At 41.1% G+C, this 19,332-nt stretch overlaps 1 protein-coding gene across 5 annotated transcripts in view; it reads right to left on the reverse strand.

Annotated features, from left to right (window-relative positions):
- The window catches only part of CRYBG3 (crystallin beta-gamma domain containing 3), a 114,727-nt gene that overhangs the window by 67,584 nt on the left and 27,811 nt on the right, over positions 1 to 19,332 (reverse strand). For all 5 annotated transcript variants that reach the window (XR_007477496.1, XM_049709989.1, XM_049709988.1 and 2 more), the window contains 2 exons: positions 14,336 to 14,769; positions 1,552 to 7,675 (listed from right to left, as the gene is read on the reverse strand). Coding sequence is in view for 4 of the 5 variants with exons in the window: in XM_049709989.1 (XP_049565946.1) it covers positions 1,552 to 7,675; positions 14,336 to 14,769 (6,558 nt within the window). In the remaining variant the exon portion in view is untranslated. The remainder of the gene's footprint in view (positions 1 to 1,551; positions 7,676 to 14,335; positions 14,770 to 19,332) is intronic.

Consider the following 19,332-nt stretch of genomic DNA (forward strand, 5'->3'; position numbering starts at 1 on the left):
TTAAGTGAAAAAATGTGGCAGGTTGGTGTGGAGGTAGTAAAGAAAAAAATTACAGGAAGAGACCATCTTGAGAAAAAGTGCAGACTCTTACAGGGCGTGGAACCAGCGCACAAAGAGAGAACGCTGAGCAAACAAGACTTGGGGACCTCGTCATAGAGTGAAGAGGTTGCACTTGACTTAGTAGGAAACCAGGAACCATTAAAGAAACATTTCTTCAAATACCAAGCTTTCTTTTAAAAGGACCTTGCCTTGCAAGCTATTGGTTGGTATTCAAGTATTAGTACTTGCTACTAAGGGTATTCAAAGTACAGATACAGTCCTTGGGAATCCTAGAGAAAGTTCCATGATCTTGGAATGTCAGAAAGGAATGTCCTGAGACTTCCCTGGTGGTGCGGTGGTTAAGAATCTGCCTGCCAATGCAGGGGACATGGGTTCGATCCCTGGTCTGGGAAGATCCCACATGCCGCGGAGCAACTAAGCCTGTGCACCACAACTACTGAGCCTGCGCTCTAGAGCCCACGAGCCACAACTACTGAAGCCCACGTGCCACAACTACTGAAGCCCACGTGCCTAGAGCCTGTGCTCCGCAACAAGAGAAGCCGCCGCAATGAGAAGCCCGTGCACTGAAACGAAGAGTAGCCCCCGCTTGCTGCAACTAGAGAAAGCCTGCACGCAGCAATGAAGACCCAAAGCAGCCAAAAGTAAATAAATAAATATATTAAAAAAATAAAAGGAATGTCCCATATTCAATGAATAGTCTATAGTAAACATATAAATATTTCTAAGTTGAAGAAAAGTGTAATTGAATTTCAAGACATTTTCCAGCTATAATGTTTTCATCTCCTTTTCTCTGAATTAGTCTGTTCATTGCCCTGCTATGTATGAACAAGAAGATCAACTACAGTGAGAGACTGTTGTCAAGCAAAGACTTAAAATATTTTAAGTAGTTAAAGTATTTTTAAGTATCGTGAAATATTTTCTTGAGACACATAAGCTCAACAGCAAGTGACAATTTTTCTACATACAGTACCTTGAGAAACTCAGAAGGCTGTCACTTAATTTAGTTTGAAAACTAAAAATTAGCAAAGAACTGGGATATAACTTGCTTCTCTCTTATGCCTTTTAAATTCTGATGAAGCAATTTTGTTTTCTCAAATATACCAGTCCAGCTAAAATTCATGAGTTATGATACACTTCAAAGTACAAAGTAACCTCTGGTATTTTAAAAAAAAAATCTTTCACAACCTCAAAACACTGACTTTTTTTTTTTTTTTTTTTTTTTTTGCGGTATGCGGGCCTCTCACTGTTGTGGCCTCTCCCATTGCGGAGCACAGGCTCCGGACGCACAGGCCCAGCGGCCACGGCTCACGGGCCCAGCCGCTCTGTGGGATCCTCCCGGATGGGGGCACGAACCCGTGTCCCCTGCATCGGCAGGCGGACTCTCAACCACTGCGCCACCAGGGAAGCCCAACACTGATTTTCTTAATAAACTTTTAGATCATTTCATGATCCAAAGCACTACTTCACTAGTTAATAATCAAAATAACTCACCTCTGTGAACGAGCTTAATCGGCCTGAGGTGTCTCGAGCACAGCAATATTTTGACACCGGTTCCTGAAAAATTCCACCAAATCTGGCTCCTTTTTCTGAAGAACGGATTTTGGAAGTCTGCAAATACTGATGATAAGCACTCTTTAAAGAAGAATGTAGTTTGGAAGTAAGGTCAGATTTTTGTAGAAATGAGGCCTTTTCTGGCCACAGACCAATTTGCAGATTAGAGGTAGTAGGCTCATTTGACATCACATAAGAACTCTTAGAAACGCCAGTACTTTCCTGGTCATCATCAGGGCAAAATGCGACAGAAGAATCTGGCAGCTTGAAGATAACATTTTCCCGCCTTCTAGCTCTCAGACTTCCTTTGTGCAATGGCTCTTCCTCCTCTTTCTCCTCTTCCCCTCCCCTCCATCTGTCATCTTCATCCAAATTCATCTTTAAACGCTCCGATACTGACTGGAGAAGCGATAAAACAGAAGAGGACTGGTTTGCACTCTCTCTCGATTTCGTGGAGCCACGATGGCCAGGTGAGATTTCGCTGGATAGAATGTCCTCCTGAGAGCTGTCATCCTCATAAATGGGAGACAAAGCTAAGGGATAAATCTTGTACCTTTTGGCCTCTACTGATAAGATCATTTCTGAACTATCATCATCGAATGTCTCACCTAATTTAGTTTCCTTTTCAAAATGATGGAAGAGGTCAGTTCTACTCTCAGACCTTTCACACGCGGAAACAGGCATGCTGTTGGTGGATGTGTCAGGAATCAGGAGGGACTGTGTTCTTCTTACTTCTGCAGTAGCATACTTGTCCTCATCTTGAAGAGGCTCTTCATATAATATAGTAAAGGAAGAACTTTCTTGTTCATCCTGAGCAACGAAGGCTAGGTTAGGCTCTTCCTTTTCATCTCCATAATCTAGATCTCTTATTTTCTTATGTACTGCAGTAACAGATGTTCTTCTGTCTAGCTTTCCTATGGTAGCCTCGGGTTGAAAATCTGGCATTGCTAAGGCTGGGTAGCCTTCATAATCCTTACTTAGCATAGGTGATTCATAACCCCTGAAAGAGGTGAGTCTAGTGTCAAACGCTGTCAAGCATGCCTTCATTTCAGTAGGCTCCTTCTCCATTTCTCCACCACTCCCGTCAGCAACCTCTTGGGGTGCTTTTTCAGCTTCAGATATGGGAGGCGTGGCCTCTTCTTGTGTAACAGGCAATTCCAGATCTGTTCCGTATGTTTTCTCAAGGTTTACCGCTGTGGACAACACTTTATGTTTCCTGACAGTCCCATCAGAATTTTCTGGGGATGTTCTTTCCATGTCTATCTTAAAGGGCATGGACACAATCGTTCCAATTGTCTCTTTTGCATCTCTCTTACATGCTTTTTCCATTTCTAAGGAAGCAGGTACTGCCTTCTTGTGTGCTTCTTTCACTTCTAACACAAAAGGAGGTACTATTTCAGTTTTCCTAATAACCCCTTTGGCATCCTTTTGGTAAGTGTTTTCCACGTCCATCATAGGTCTTTCAGTCTTTCCAGTGATCTTCTCACCATCTTTTTGGTAGATATTTACCACTTCTAATGTAACGGGCATCACCTCAGTTTTGTCCATCTTTCCTTCAGCATCTTTTTGGTAAATATCTTCCATTTCTAGTGTAGCAGGTATCATTTCAACCTTTTTGGCAGTGCCCTCAACATCTTTGTGGTAGAAATTGCCCATTTCTGACATAACCAAAGTCATCCCGGTCTTACCAACATCCCCTTCAGCATCCTTTTGGTAAACATTTTCCATTTCTAACGTAGCAGGTATCACTTCAGTCTTTCCAGTGATTCCCTCTGCATCTTTTTGGTAGACATTTTTCAGTTCTGACATATCAGGTGTTATGTCAGTTTTCCCAATATCCCCTTCAGTATCCCTCATTTCATAAGCTTTTTCCATTCCTAAAATGGCGGGTAATCCCTCCGTTTTTTCAATATACCTCTCAGCATCCATTTGGTATGCTTCTCTCATTTTAAGAATTTCAGTTGCTGGCTCAGTTTTCGAGGTATGCAACTCAGCATCCTCTTTATGTGCTCTTCCCACTTCTGACATAGGGGGAACTGCCTCATATTTCATAATATTCAATTCAGCATCCTTCTTATTTGGTTTTCCCATTTCTACCATGGAAGGTATAAGCTCAATTCTTCCTACATTTACTTCAGTGTCCTTCTTGTGTACTTTCCCTACTTCTGACACTGCAAGGGGTACGCTTTTATTACTATGTCCTGGCAAGCTTTTTTCAGACATACATAAAAGAGTATCAGACAAACCGCTTTTAGATGTCCCAGGTACATGGATGTCATCATTCACAAATGGAGGCCACGTGAAATTTAATACAAGAGTTCTTCTTTCCTCTGTCTCAGTTTTGTGATTATCAACACCCTTTATTTCCATTTTCTCTTTACAGTCCTTGTTGAGAAACAAATGTGCTTCTGACTTATCATCTAACCCTGTATGGGGCGTGTCTTCAGCTAGTAAAACAGTATCTGACTCCTGCAAGTTTATACTATCAGACTGTCCACCTCTATTTCCTGAAAAAGGGGATTTTTGGTAGAGAACAATTTCTCTTCCTTTAATTGACTCTGTGTCACTAACTAAGTTACTTACAGCAAAGAATCTACCTAATACTTTTTCACTAATTTCACATGTGCTTTGATTTCCTGCCTGTTCTGACACCAAGAACTCCCTTACCATATCAAGCGGCTTAACACTATCACTGTTCAGAAGTTTTGAAGTATTAGCCTGAAGTTCAGAATCCCGGGTATCCCGAGCATCGTTTGCTAAGGTTTCTTGGGCTGAATAAATAATCTCATTGACTAATTCCCTAGCTTGATCTTCTAACAACCAAGATACATTCATTCTATCAGAATCAAAAAGGAGACTCTTCTCGCCAACCATAGGTGAAGCACAAGCCTTTTCTTCCCCTTGGACTTCAGACATATTTTCCACGGCCTGCTCTTCCAAATGCTCTGTCAGCTGGATCCCTGTCAGTGTCACTTCTGATGGGCTTTTCTCAAGGATGTCTTCTTTTAGGGTACCTGGATTCATTATGCCGCCTACGGCTATATTCTCCTGGCAGGTACCAACTGTGTGTCTGGACTTTAGCTCTTCCCTGACAGAATTAAAGATCTCACCAATCAATGTATCAGCCTTTTTACATAAACCACTTTCGAGGTCCAGAAGTGGCTCACGTGCTCTCCTCCTTGCTTCTATGTGCTCAGCAGATGCTTCAGAACACTGCTGGCTTGAGCTGTTAACTGACGCTGGGGCCCCAGCAACTGCTCCAGTCTCTGCTTTCATAGGACTGTCAAATTGGGCAGCAGTTGGGAAATCAACTGATACCATCCCAGTATGATCCCCAAAATGGTCCTGAAGTGGGGTGACTTCTGCCCCTGTTGGGAGAGATGTTTCAAATTCCAAATAAGAGCTATCAGGGTACAGCAGGTTAGTCCAGGAGGCACCTTCATGTGGGACATCTATGGTAACTTTTACAGAACTAAAATCATTTGGGGGATTCTGTGAACTTGTAACCATGCTAACTTCTTCAGAGTTACTGGAGGAAGAAGCCATGCCATCAATACCACCACTTAGGAGATGAGCACCCTCTTTCTTTCTGTGAGATGAGGCTCTCTTTTCTGATCTCAGCACAGAAGGATGAGTACGAAAATTTGAATCCTCAGATGCAAACGTATTTTTTTCCAAACTCACACCAGAGCCCAGAAAAGGTGCATTTACTGCTGCGCTGTCAGTTTCTTGGAATTTGGGGGAAGTATTAGTGAAACTGAGTTCTGCCATTTCTGAAAAACCAGAAATCTTTTTGGTCCCACAGATAACTGCAGGTTGATGAATCACAGAAGCGTTGGCTTCACAGTTCTGTGCCATTTGCCTAGTGACTTCTCCATCATGAACAGCAGGTAAAGTCCCAAGTATATTACTTTGGAGAAGAGCAGAATTACCTGGGGCTTCCACCTCTGCTTCCTGTGTACCTTGATATTTGGAGGCAGAAGGAGAAACCTCAGTTTGGCGATTCTCTTTAAGGCTGGCATCTGAATATTTCTCTTTAATCTCTTTATGACCCACTAACTGAAAACTTCTGTCCTGTTCAACTTCTAGGGAAGTCAATTCTGATAAAAGAGGACTTGCTGGCTCATCTGTAATTTCAAGTGGAGAAGAGACTGTATCCTGAGAAGTGTCTCTGGGCTCTGTTTGGGGAACAGATACCTTGGAGAGACCTAGAGTTTTTCCTCTTCCAGAATGTGACCCAACAGGAACACTGTTCTGACCATCAACTTGAGACGTTGACAACATTTCTGCAAGGTTATCAGTTTTGGTTTCCAAGGAGAAAAGAGAATCAGACTTGCCTATAGTGCCCTGACTTGCTTTGGCGTTTGACAGCATGAACTCTGCTTTATCACGGTCTTGAGATGAAGTGGAACTGTGGTCCTTAGAGAGGCTTTCGGACTCAAAGCTCAAGTCCACTGCAGTTAAGTGGGTGTCACTGGCTTCAAGACCTAGTGGAAACTGGCATTTTCCACTATCAGGAAGAACTTCCTTGGACTCAGGAATTGCAGATGCACGCTCAGGATGAAGGCAAGCAGGGAGACTCTTCCTGTCTGTGGCCTCAGCATGATATGCCACATTTTCTTCTTGACACTTACGAGGCTGATGGGAAATACCAATGATGCTGACATCCCCAGTTTCAGTGAGCACAGAGGAACCTTCATTCTTTAAGACAGGAATATCCAACCTGCTCAGCAGGCCAGCTCGGGAAACCAAGGTAGGAGATGAAGTATTGAAATCTGATTTTTTATGGTCAAGGTTAAGAGATGTCCTGGCATCAGGTGATGCTTTGGCTTGCTGACAACTCTCAGAGTCAAGAATAGATCCTGAAATGTGATTTCTATCCAGTTCAGGTGATATTTTATTTTCTAAGCATGCTACAACGGCTAACTCACTGGTGTGTTTTACAGAGGCAGCATCCTTTTCACTCATTCTAACAATGGGAGGCATTTTGCTATGTGGCCTAACAAGCTTCTTGGCTTCTGTTACCAACAACTTGTCAGTACCTTTGGGTAATGACTCGATTCTATCTCCTGGAGCTTTTCCATGACTTGAAGTTGTGGGTTCACCAACTGAGGTGCTTTCTGTTTCTTGCTTGATTTCTGCAGGAGCCAAATTTTCCTGTGTGTCCAGGGCAGACAATCTGTTTTCTTCACTTACAAGTTCTGTGTCTGTTACAGCATGTCTCTGGAGAGCAATGTTGCTGGTGTGATTGGCAGCGTGCTTTGACGAGTTACCTTCGGTGTGCTTGTCAGAACACTTACTCTCTGGCCACTGCAGGGCTTGACGCCTAATTGATTTATTTGGACTTGGCAAATCTGTATTTCCATGTTTGGTAGTGTCACTCCCATCAGATTTACTACCAGAGAAGTCGGAAACAGCAGGGTTCTCAGGCTCAACACACTCCTCTCTTCGCACCAGTGTCCCATCACTCATCATCGAGCTGTTTTCTATTACCGTAGTTTCTGGTGTTGCTGTCCTCTGCAAGTCTGGACTGCAAGGAATTTTGCTACTGTTACTTTTTGTAAACAATGCTGAACATACCAAATTTCTGTCAGTCTGAGAAACTGGTATACAACTTAAATGGTGCTGTGAGTCAAATTCTCCATCAGTGGAGCTAGAGTTAGTCTCAGAACGGGATGACCGACTTCTCTCAGGTCCCCCAGGATCATTTTTATTTAAAACATCCCTAGAAGAAGCAGTGCTAGACAGTGCTCGGTTGTTTGTTGAATGGCTTTCTGGGTTGATATTTATTTTATTATAATCAGAGTCTTCTATCCGGCCTTTAAGCACTTGTCCTTTCACAGAAACGTCTGTGCTAGCTGATGACAATGACACCATCCCAGCCTCTATCTCACTTCCAAGGCCAATATGTGTGCTCGTACTAGAGTCGGAACTTTCATTTTCTCTGTCTAAGGGATTCAAGGTTTCCAGCGCCGTCTGCTGCTTCAAATACTTCCTAATTTGTCTGGGGCCTCGGTACGTGGCATATGTTACTACAGGCTTCTCTGGTTTACCATCCATTTGTCTGCAAAAAGAAATAGCATGAGAGTATCAGGAAATATAATTAGTAACACTTAACAGTAATTCCAGAAATCATAGTGAAGTATATCTTTCAAACACTCCTATTCTTCATATGTCCAAACTTGGGAAGGAAATCCTAGAATATTTTAGTTCAACCTCAACCTTTATTAAGCATAATACAAACGTGACCAGCAGCACATAAGTGTCAACCAGCATGAATGTCTGAGCTCCTCAGAACTGTCCCTCTCACCTGATTACGTCTGTCTCTCTCACGGTGGTTAATGGAGAGAACGTGGGCGGACAAGCCTGAGGCTTGAGTTCTAGCTCTGATCTCCAAAGAGTTTTTGACTAGAAGGAACCACATTGCCTTTGTGCCTCATACTGGTACCTCATGGCTAATCACTGATTTCTCCACCATATCAGAGCATCATAGCGAGCTTCTCTTCCTTTATTTAGATGTGAATTTGGAACAGCAACTTTTAGCATAGTTAGAGAAGTTGTAAAGAAAACACCTGGCAAGATGTCTAGCCTGCAGTAAGCACTCAATATATACTTAAGTCAATAAATGACAGAATTCCCTTAAAAATCCTCTCTCCTGTTAAGTTCTTCAATTAGCAGAGTAAGTATTAAACTGGCTGGGTGAATGCAGAAATCAAAAAAGGTTTCTAGCACAAGTTCCCTACTTTTTCTCAACCCTAGCATAAAGTTCCTGATGTCCTCAGCATCTAACTTCTTTTGGAGAATCTACCCCTGGGAGCTCTGATGCTATGGTATGCTATTCTATGCTGCCTTACAGCCCTTAACACACACCTTTCTCTCCCCTTCAATTCCAGCCCCAGACAGAAGCTTCTGTCCTATAAGACTCAGTTCCCAAGTTAACCCCAATGCAAACCTACCCCAAGACCCCGTTACTGCTAGAACGGGCAGTTAGCCTCTGATCTGTGGGGACAAAGGGCCCTGAGCACATCACTTGCCATATTAGATTATAAAGATATATGCACTGATTTATTTCCCCACTAACCTAGTGCCTATTTGAAGGCAGGCACTACATCTTCATCATTTTCTTTTTTTTTTTTTTTTTTTTTTTTTTTTGTGGTGCGCAGGCCTCTCACTGTTGTGGCCTCTCCCGTTGCGGAGCACAGGCTCCAGACGCGCACGCTCAGAGGCCACGGCTCACGGGCCCAGCCGCTCTGCGGCATGTGGGATCTTCCCGGACCGGGGCACGAACCCGTGTCCCCTGCATCGGCAGGTGGACTCTCAACCACTGCGCCACCAGGGAAGCCCCATTTTCATATTTTTAAGTGCCCTACATAAGATTTGGCAAATGATGTATGTTTAATAACTTTGTGTGAATTAATGAATGGCTAAGTAAAGCAATGATACTAAACGCTAAGTAATTTGTTTCTGTCTTAATCCTTATAAATGATACTAAAGTGTTTTCAATTCTGCTCTCTAGTTACATTTTAGGGTCCCAGCTACAAAAATGTATGGTAGAAAAACTTGATGTATGCTCTAACTTTTTCAGGTTAAACATATAATTAACAAAACATTATAGACCCCATATGAATAACTAAGAAATCCAGTTATCAGTATTCCAGTATCTAAAAATGAGGTATTTTCTCCCCAACTTTATTTTTTTAATTTTTTAATAAATTTTTTTTTTTTTGGCGTTGGGTCTTCATTGCTGTGCACGGGCTTTCTCTAGTTGCGGAGAGCAGGGGCTACTCTTTGTTGCTGTGTGTGGGCTTCTCACTGCGGTGGCTTCTCTTGTTGTGGAGCATGGGCTCTAGGCACGTGGGCTTCAGTAGTTGTGGCTTGCGGGCTCTAGAGCACAGGCTCAGTAGTTGTAGCACTCGGGCTTAGTTGCTCCACAGCATGTGGGATCTTCCCGGACCAGGGCTCGAACCCGTGTCCCCTGCATTGGCAGGCTGATTCTTAACCACTGCTCCACCAGGGAAGCCCTCTCCCCAACTTTAAAGCAACACCATGAAGAATGCTAGGTTTGCCCACATGATAAAACACAAAGTAAACCTCTGACAAGTAAAATCTCAATTAACTGTGCCCCTTAACGTAGTTCTTGAATTTTAGCTGAAATAATTTATTTCAATCTATGTAATTGCTGGCCTCTAAAATCCTACCACACCACTATTGTAAAAGTTTGTATTAGTTACATTCATTTTACTGTCTATTTTAAAAGAGCTACAGGAGATGTATAGAGAAAAGCTTTGCCTTGGAGAAGTGATTTTAGCTACTACACAAATTTCAGGCTAGATCAAAGACAGTTATGAAACAAAGTTAAAAGTTGGATAAGGGAACCTATCTAAGAAAACATACAAGAAGAAAAAATACATATAGGTAAATTAATGTTATTGGTAAAATCCTATATCCAAATGCATAAATTATTCAGAAAATACAAGAGCCTTTCAGAACAATACACGAAGATCCAGAAGTATGAACAGATGACAAGAAGTTTTATTGTTTGATTTTTCTTTCAAAGCTTTTAAATTTTATACTTAAAACCTACTTTCAAGGCTGCAAATTTTTTTTTCCCTAAAAGATCACCAAAATGTACATGATGTCCGAAGAAATAAGACTCGAGAGAGAAGGATCAGAAGTTATTCTTCAAGTATAGTAAACTCAGGTTCTCTTACTACCAACTCCATCCTAACGAGACGTCAAGGCGTTTTATTCTACATCAATCCAATAATGCGACTTTTGCTCTAAAAGAACTTCTATTAAAATAAAGCACAGAGAAAAATCCTCTCCAGAAAAAATTTCAGTTCACTGTAAGAATGCCTGTTGGTAGTTTTGGAGTCCTTTTTGGGGGGGGTGGGGCGCGGATAATTGTTTTCCATTACCATCTCGGGAGCTTTCTGGTTACTGTCAACTAGAATGATTAAACTGATTTATATGAACCAGTATAAATTTCTAATGAAATAATCTCCCTCAGCACCCTGGCTGGTGGAAATGTTATACGCTTGTGACTAAAATATGTACCCTTTATACTAAACAACTATACTATCATGTTTAAAGCACTGAACATCAAAGTTTCAAGCTTAGCTTCATGTATTATAATTAGTCCTTTCAGATACTGATGAGCTACACTCACACTTTGTAAAGGGTTAGTCATGCCAAGATAGTCTATTTTCTACAACATTCTCTCACAGGTTGTAGTTGAGTCTTCATAACTGAATAGTATTAAGACCATAAAACTGTCCTTTAATTAAGATTTTCCCTAATACAGAAAATAGAAAGAAAATGGAAATGTCAAAAACACATAACTTTACAAATAAACTAAAGATGGAAAATTAAAAAGGTTTATTTTCACAAACTGAATAAAGAACATATTCATTTCATGTATTATGTAATTGTGGATGGGATCTGTAGCTTATCCAATATAAGTAGAGGTATGTGATCCAAACAACACTAAGAAAAAAGTAAAATATCTAGAAATTTCAACTATTTAAGAGAATAGACATACATATTGAAAATCTGGAAAGGGTTTTATGCATTTCAGCCCAAAGCTAACTACCTATCATGTGCAAGTTTATTAAGCCTCCAAGTACTACATATGGCTGTACTCTATCCTGGATAAACGTAATGCATCTGATACTACAAAGGTTAACCAAAGACATGTGTCATTCTTCAAAGAAAACTCTATAAAGGCAGCCTGAAAATAATAGCATTAGAGCAAAAGTATTCAGTATATCTAATTCACTTTTAGTAAGTATGATTAAGCTACATTTTTAGTGGTAAGATTTATTTCCTTTCAAATTACATAATGAAGAATATCTTCAGGCTTCCCTGGTGGCACAGTGGTTAAGAATCCGCCTGCCAATGCAGGGGACATGGGTTTGATCCCTGGCCCAGGAGGATCCCACATGCCACGGAGCAACTAAGCCCGTGCACCACAACCACTGAGCCTGCGCTCTAGAGCCCGTAAGCCACAACTACTGAAGCCCACGCACCTAGAGCCCGTGCTCTGCAACAAAAAAAAACCCACCGCAATGAGAAGCCCCCGCTCGCTGCAACTAGAGAAAGTCCATGCACAGCAATGAAGACCCAACACAGTCAAAATAAAAATAAATAAATAAATTTATTTTTTTTAAAAAAAGAATATCTTCTCTCTGGGACCTCCCTGGTGGTGCAGTGGTTAAGAATCCACCTGCCAATGCAGGGAACACGGGTTCGAGCCCTGGTCTGGGACGATCCCATATACCGTGGAGCAACTAAGCCCATGTGCCACAACTACTGAGCCTGTGCTCTACAGCCCACATGCCACAACTACTGAGCCTACACACCTAGAGCCCATGCTCCGCAACAAGAGAAGCCACCACAATGAGAAGCCCGCGCACCGCAACGAAGAGTAGCCCCCGCTAGTTGCAACTAGAGAAAGCTCACGCACAGCAACAAAGACCCAATGCAGCCGAAACAAATAAAATAAAAATAAAAATAATTTTTTAAAAGAATATCTTCTCTCACAATAGGGAAGGCTTTTAACTATTTTATGTAAAGAAAAGCTGCAAAACCAGACATTTACTTAAAAATCACAATAAAGTTTTGACAGAAGAGTTTCTCATGATGGATATGAATTTGCTGAAAATGTAAGAATTGCAGAACTTTTTAAAGAATTTCAACCCAACAGTGAAGTAGCTTCCTACATAAATTACACGAGAAGCATGAGTTAATGTATGGAAAGTAATCTAAAAAGTGTTAGCACAACAGGTTTACTTAAAGGCTTTATTGGTATTAAAAATGAAATTTGCATACTCAATGGTACATAAAAACAATTACACAGCTGTTTATTATTTTTAATTAAGTGAAGATGAAATCATTTACAATGCTTTTTGATAAGGATTTTTTTCTAACACTTCAAATTATAGGTAATAACTTGTCTAAATTTTGACTTGTATATTTATATGATTATATTTGCATATAATTGTATATACTATTTACATACAAATTTTGTATATAATTTTCTGATTTGCCAATTTAATGTATCATTGTTCACAGTTTTTATCATAGAGAGTTGGAAAACTGGAAGCAATCCTATCTACTGATCTTCTCTTTCCTGATACTTTCCATTGCTATCATGCTTAGAAAATTGTTTCTCACCAGAATAATTCACATTTAGCTGCTTTTAGTTTTGTATGTTTCTTAAACATTTTTATTCCACTTTAATTTTAATGTAAAAATGAGATGAGTATCTAGCTTTTATTTTTTTCTCCAAATTATTATCCCATTTCCCCAAGTCTTCCTTTTTACAAGAATACATAATGCCATCACATTCAAGGGCTCAAATCACAAAATACACAAGGGTCTATTTCTAGACTGTCTATTCTGTTCCATATAAATGTCTAGCAAATATTACACCAGTATTACATCATTTCAATTTACGTAGCTTTATCAGAACACTTTAACAACTGGTAGGGCAAGCCCCACCTCATCACTCTTGATGGGCAAACCCAAATCCATCTGGGGTCTCAGTTCTCACAACTGTAAGATGGGTCTGTGCCTACCCCTACTTCAAAAGCTTACTATGAGGAATTCACTGAAATCACATGCATGAGGACTCTTTGAAACTATAAAGAATCACATAGTCCTAAGTTGTCATCTATATCTGACTATAGTATTAATGAACTCTTCAAAGAACAAAAATAATTCTCAAGTAGAGTTTAAATTAAAATCAGTAAAACAGATCCATGGACTTCCCTGGTGGCACAGTGGTTAAGAATCTGCCTGCCAATGCAGGGGACACGGGTTCGAGCCCTGGTCCAGGAAGATCCCACAGGCCACAGAGAAACTAAGCCCATGCGCCACAACTACTGAGCCCTGTGCCACAACTGCTGAAGCCCACGCACCTAGAGCCTGAGCACTGCAACAAAGAGTAGCCCCTGCGCGCCACAACTAGAGAAAGCCCACACAGCAACAAAGACCCAATGCAGCCAAAAATAAATAAATTCATAAATAAATTTTTAAAAATAAAATAAAACAGATCCTTATCAGTTACGAATGAATACTTTTATGTTACACAAAATGTCTAATGGACTCAACATTGTTACAAACATTTTCTGGATAGAAAATGTTCCTTCTAGCTCATTTGAGTCAAAGAAAAACAAGTTAGTGCCCATTTGTAAATCAAAGAAAGTAAAAAGGGTTGGTGAAGTGCTCCTTAAATTTCTTCAAGATTTGTTTCTTGGAGCTGTGGGAAAGGTTCAAAAGGCTAATTCCATAAATAAAGTCAATTTAATTTCTTTTCTTAACCCCTTTAATTGGATTCCACAAAGAAAAGATATTGATGGAACGTGAACACAAACCGTAGGATTATTTTTGTTCCCAAAATGCAGATACTGAACACATTGCCTGTCCTACTACAGAAGAATTCAGACAACAGAAAACACTCACATTTAAGGAAGTCTTAAATCAGAAATAAATCGTTTACTATGACAAAGTTAGCACCTAAAAGGTATTAGTACCACCCCCTAAAATAGCTCAAAGGGCCCTAGATATGTGTATGGTACACAGAATCATATAATTTTTCACCTAGTAGCAGGGACATTACAGAATACTTTCTCTAATCCCCTTACTTAACAGTAGTAGAACTAAGGCTCAAAAGCTAGGTCCAAAAGCTCAGTTTTTTTAGATAAGTAGATTTTAAACTTACTTTCTTAGCAAATCACTGGTTTCCTGTTCACTGTCTTGTGTTGTATCCAAAGACAAGGCATCTGAGAGTTCAGCTGAGTTGGATTCTTGTGCTTCTGCTGGAAGTGCCAGGGTTCCCAGGGAGCCACTGACAACAGCCCTCTCCCTTTGGACCCCTTCATCAGGATGGTCACTGGGATTTCGTAAGTCTTTCACAGTTTTGTCATGTTCATCTTTGAAAGAAGACTGCTTGGCTTCACCAAGAGATGATTTTCCTGAGATGTTGAATAAGTTACCAAGAAACTGAAAAAAGCTTTCTTTCGGCTGTTTATCGCTTTCTCCCATTTTGGCATCTGAAGTGGAACCGGAAAGGTCATTTGGCTTTTTGGAATCTTCCTGTGTTGGAAGAGTGATTAGCTTCTCAGCATGGTTCCTTTTGTCCTCACTTTGGGGAATCTTTGAAAACGAAAGAGAGAATATTAAGCAACATCATTTAAAAAATGACATAGGCTAACTGATAACCTATTACATGACACACTCTGTGCCCGATGCCAGGGATACATCTGTGAATAAGACAGATGGCTTCTGTTCCCTAGTAGTTTACAAGCTACTGAAGGGCACCGTCAGTGCAACTATAACAAAGCTATATAGTAAATATCACAAAGGGGGAAGGACAGCCCACATGGGGACCCAGGAGTAACCCGTCCAGATTTGGTTGTGGAGAGAGCAGAGGAGGTAACTCAGGGGATGCTTCCTAAAGGAAGTGTCCTCTGAAGGAGACCTAAAAAGTGCCTATGTGATGCTTGTGCATCTCCCTCACTCTCTGTTCTCCGCTCCCTGCTTCTTCTCCCTGTCTCTCTGCATTTAGAGAGGTGTTAGCTTCTAAGGAGTTTAAAAGGACTGGAGGTAAGAGTGTAAAATGAGAAGAGCAAAAAGTTAAGTATGGAGAGATAACTAAAAGGACAGATCATGGCAGACCTCAGAGGTGTTTAAATTTAGCTTTTATTATTACAGAGCTAATGGACAGTATTTTCACACACTCGGTACATCAGACAACACCTAAATAGACTTCATCATTTCAGCACTGTGTTAACCTCTGAAGCTGCCACATGGTGGAAAACTGTTCCTCAGGAAGATGAGGAAAGACAGCAACATGGTGTATCAATTTAGAGGAAAAGCCCGCTACAGACTCTTCAAGGTAAAACACAAAGCCCTGATATGTGCACTAATGCAAACGGTGGGCAGCACCGGGAATTCCTGCAGACGTTAAACACTTTCAGGGGTGCATCTTACCTGCTCATAATTAACCTACTAGTGAAGCAAGCTCCCATTCACGCGTACTCTGTGTGAGGAGACGGAGCTGCTCCATCCGAGCGCGCGCTGGCATTCCAGGGCACACTCCTCCCTAAAGCTGCGTTAGCTTCAGGCCAAGGGACCAGCTCAGCCTGCCTTCCCAACACGCTCACTCACCTACTTGTGAAAGGAATGCGGTCTGATAGTATGTGTCAGATGTCATACTCACTAGTCCTTATAAAAGGAAAGCTCAAGTGTGAGTCAGAAAAATATCAGGACACCAAGGTGAGACCACCTTAGGCCACTGCAGGTTCACAGGAAAACGTTTTGTAAGAAGCTGATCTTCAAGAAGCCAAGAACATCATAAGTATAATGTCATTTGTTCACCCCCCTTCCCTGTTTTAATCCAAATTCAAAACAGTTTAAAGGAGTGTTCCACTAACCACTAATAATATTTGGCATATGGAGGGTTGAGAAAATGTTTAGAACCCATTAACCCAGGAAATTAGTTTCAAGCGAACAATATTTTTTGTTTGTTCCCACCTTAGAAGTCAGGGATATTTCTGAGTAAACACACAGCATAGCATTTTTCTGTGTGTTACGTCCTTAATATAACTTGTGAGTCTCTACGTTTAGAGTAGCACCAGCCTTCCAGAGGCACTCAAAGTCTCGCCTTTTACTGGTTTCAACGGCATCTCAATCCCACGCGCCTCCACTCCATCCACCCAGCCTCCTGCTCTTTATGGGGTCCGCCCTATAAATTAACTGCGCCCTCTCCTCGCGTTGACAGCATAGATGGCCTCTCGGTACAGCAGCAGAAAATATGCTAGTTGACATTTTGAAAGTGATCGTGTGTATGAAAGACATATATTTTTTGCCTTTAACTACTCCATTTAATTTGTTGTAATGGCCACCCACAATATTTCTTCCTGCTTCAAAATGAACCAAGACTGCAGCACGAAGAGAACAGTGATTTGTTTCCTGCAACGAGTATCATCACTCCTCCTGGGAGGCTACCCGAGGAACGGGAACTACAGGCTGCTCACTAAAATAACACAAATATTCCTGAAATGCTTTAGAGAGTCACAAAAGAGTTCTATAAAATTGGGGCAATGGTTTTTGAAAAAGGAAAACTTAGAGAACATGGAAATTACATTTTTTGACATCCATAAAATCTCAAGACAAATAATTTGTCAAAAATACTATTTCTCTCACTGCCTCAATTATTTTTACTTGACGATTCCTTTCAAAATATAATGGACTGCTGTCTCAACAAGGAAAATACATTTTGCTAAACTAGTGAAAGCCTTCTCATTTAACGCTTTTACAATGATATATATAAAATTTTAAAAAAATCACTTGTTTCTCTTTCCCCTCAATTATCACTTCTTTGCTATTCCAGAATCCCAGTATCTTAAGAGCATTTTAATGTCTTAGTTGCTTAATTTCTGCCTACTAATCTTGTGAGAAATTTGTATCAGTAATTAAAATACCTTCAACAACACCACCAAAAAACTATTTAAATTTAGAGACAAAAGTTAGCACGAAAGAGCACTGCTATTCAAAGTTAACACAACAAACCCAGTATTTATATAACTACATCTTAAAATTTGATATAAAATAGCTGCTCTTTGACCTCAGCCTAGACAACAATGAAGTTCAGCCTGCCACAAGCTAGGGCCAATGTCACCTGCCAATAGTACTGTCTGCCACTGTTCCAACGAGTACTAGAATGAAAGCACTCAGGATTCAAGCAAACGTTAACAAAACATCGGTTCCAGTTGCCCTCAAAGATGTCGGTATTCCGAATGTAGCATATAAAGGCTACTAATGAAGGCATATGTATCTTGGGAATTTAATTTTTTTCCCTTCATACTCAATATGTTGTAACGCAGTGTCCTTAGGTCCAAATTCATCCATCTATCTAACTATTCTCTTTGCTATGTGCCCAATACAGGGAAACACAGGAAAGCATTAAGAACAATGATTAATAATACTCAGCTGTGGCTTCAAGGAACTTACAGTCCAGCAAGATACTCATCATTATATCACTGGGTGGGGCAAGGGAGAGATATGTACACAATGGAAGACAAAATTAATCTGGCTGGGGATGGGGAGAATTCTCTACACAGAGGTGATGTTCGAGCTTGCTCCTGAAGGGTGAGAAGAGCATTCAACACATAAGGTAGCGCCTGGGTCAAGCACACAGAAGTGTGAAGTACGTTTATTACGGCAGGGCTGTGGGTGAAGAAGACTGGGGCACAGAGGATAGAGAATGAAGTCAATAAGATGACCAATTAGAAGTGGAGGGTGAGAGATAACAAAGTCACAGATGATTAAGTGTTCTAAATTGGGAAACTATCTAAGTAGTTAAGACAAAAATGGATATGGGAAATAGAAGGAAAGGTGAGATTAGAGCCTTTGTGGGGTTTGGGGGAGGTGAGGCAACAAACTAGATGTCAAACGTGCAGAATCTGTGGTCCCCTGGTGAAGCAGTCAGAGCACAGTTAAGAACACAATTTGGCGATACACAGTGTGTTCAGGGGAAAGGGGGACCAACAAAAGAGCCTTGGGGAAAAAAGATTAAAAGGCAGGCACAAAGAAGAAAAAAAATCAGTGAAACAGATGGGGAAGGCCAAAGCCGGAACAGTCATCCCACCAGAATGCTGGTCTCCAAAGGCAAACAACGAAGGATATTTCCGAAAGCAAAGGGGAGCAAATGCCAAACGCCACTGTAAGGTCAAGAAAGATGAGGACTTTCCTCCTCACTGTTCTTCAGAAGCATGAGGCCCGGGCTTCCCTGGTGGCACAGTGCTTGAGAGACTGCCTGCCAATGCAGGGGACACGGGTTCGTGCCCCGGTCCGGGAAGATCCCACATGCCGCGGAGCGGATGGGCCCGTGAGCCATGGCCGCTGAGCCTGCGCGACCGGAGCCTGTGCTCCGCAACGGGAGAGGCCACGACAGTGAGAGGCCCGCGTACAGCAAAAAAAAAAAAACCCAAAAAACCCAAAAAACATGAGGCCCACTCATCCCTCGGGAATTGTGCATTCACCCTTCTCTCTGCCTAGAATGTTCTTCCCCCACAGAGCTATATGACTCACACCCGCTCACCACCTTCAAACCTTTATTAACTGTCATCTCCATTTGAAATTTCCCCAGTCACTCTATCTAAAATAGTAAACTCCTCCACTCTGAAACGGCCTATATTCCTTCTCTGCCTTTTCTCCTTTGTACTTGTTAGTATCAAATACACACATCTCACACACACACATATTATTTAATGTTTCTTCCTCTAGAAAGTAAAAGCGACACGTGCAGGGTTTTTTGTCTGTTTTAGTCATTGCTGTTGTCTCTAGCACCTTGAAATGTGCCTGACAATAAGGGGTGCTTAAATCCTCGTTGCACTAATAAACGAAGGAATGAAGACCATAGAAAAGCCCTAGGAATGCAGGAGAAATAGTCATAACAGCTCAGGAATTTGTGAGTACAGCCCCAAACGCAAGGTGTTAAACAGTGAACACAGAGCAAAGAAATAGAAACACTCGGTAAATAATTCAATAGAAGGCAACACTTTTGATTTTTTTTTTAACTAGAGAAAAGGTAAAAAGGTGACAGTTTAAGGTCCAAGACAGCAGAAATGACTTTTTGTTCCTGTTTTGTGGCTCAGCTCTACACCTGGGGGGAAGGGAGTAACTGCTGTACAACAGAAGGATGACGGATATGAG

This window comes from Orcinus orca, chromosome 5 (genome assembly GCF_937001465.1).
Source record: "Orcinus orca chromosome 5, mOrcOrc1.1, whole genome shotgun sequence".
NCBI classification, from domain to species: domain Eukaryota; kingdom Metazoa; phylum Chordata; class Mammalia; order Artiodactyla; family Delphinidae; genus Orcinus; species Orcinus orca.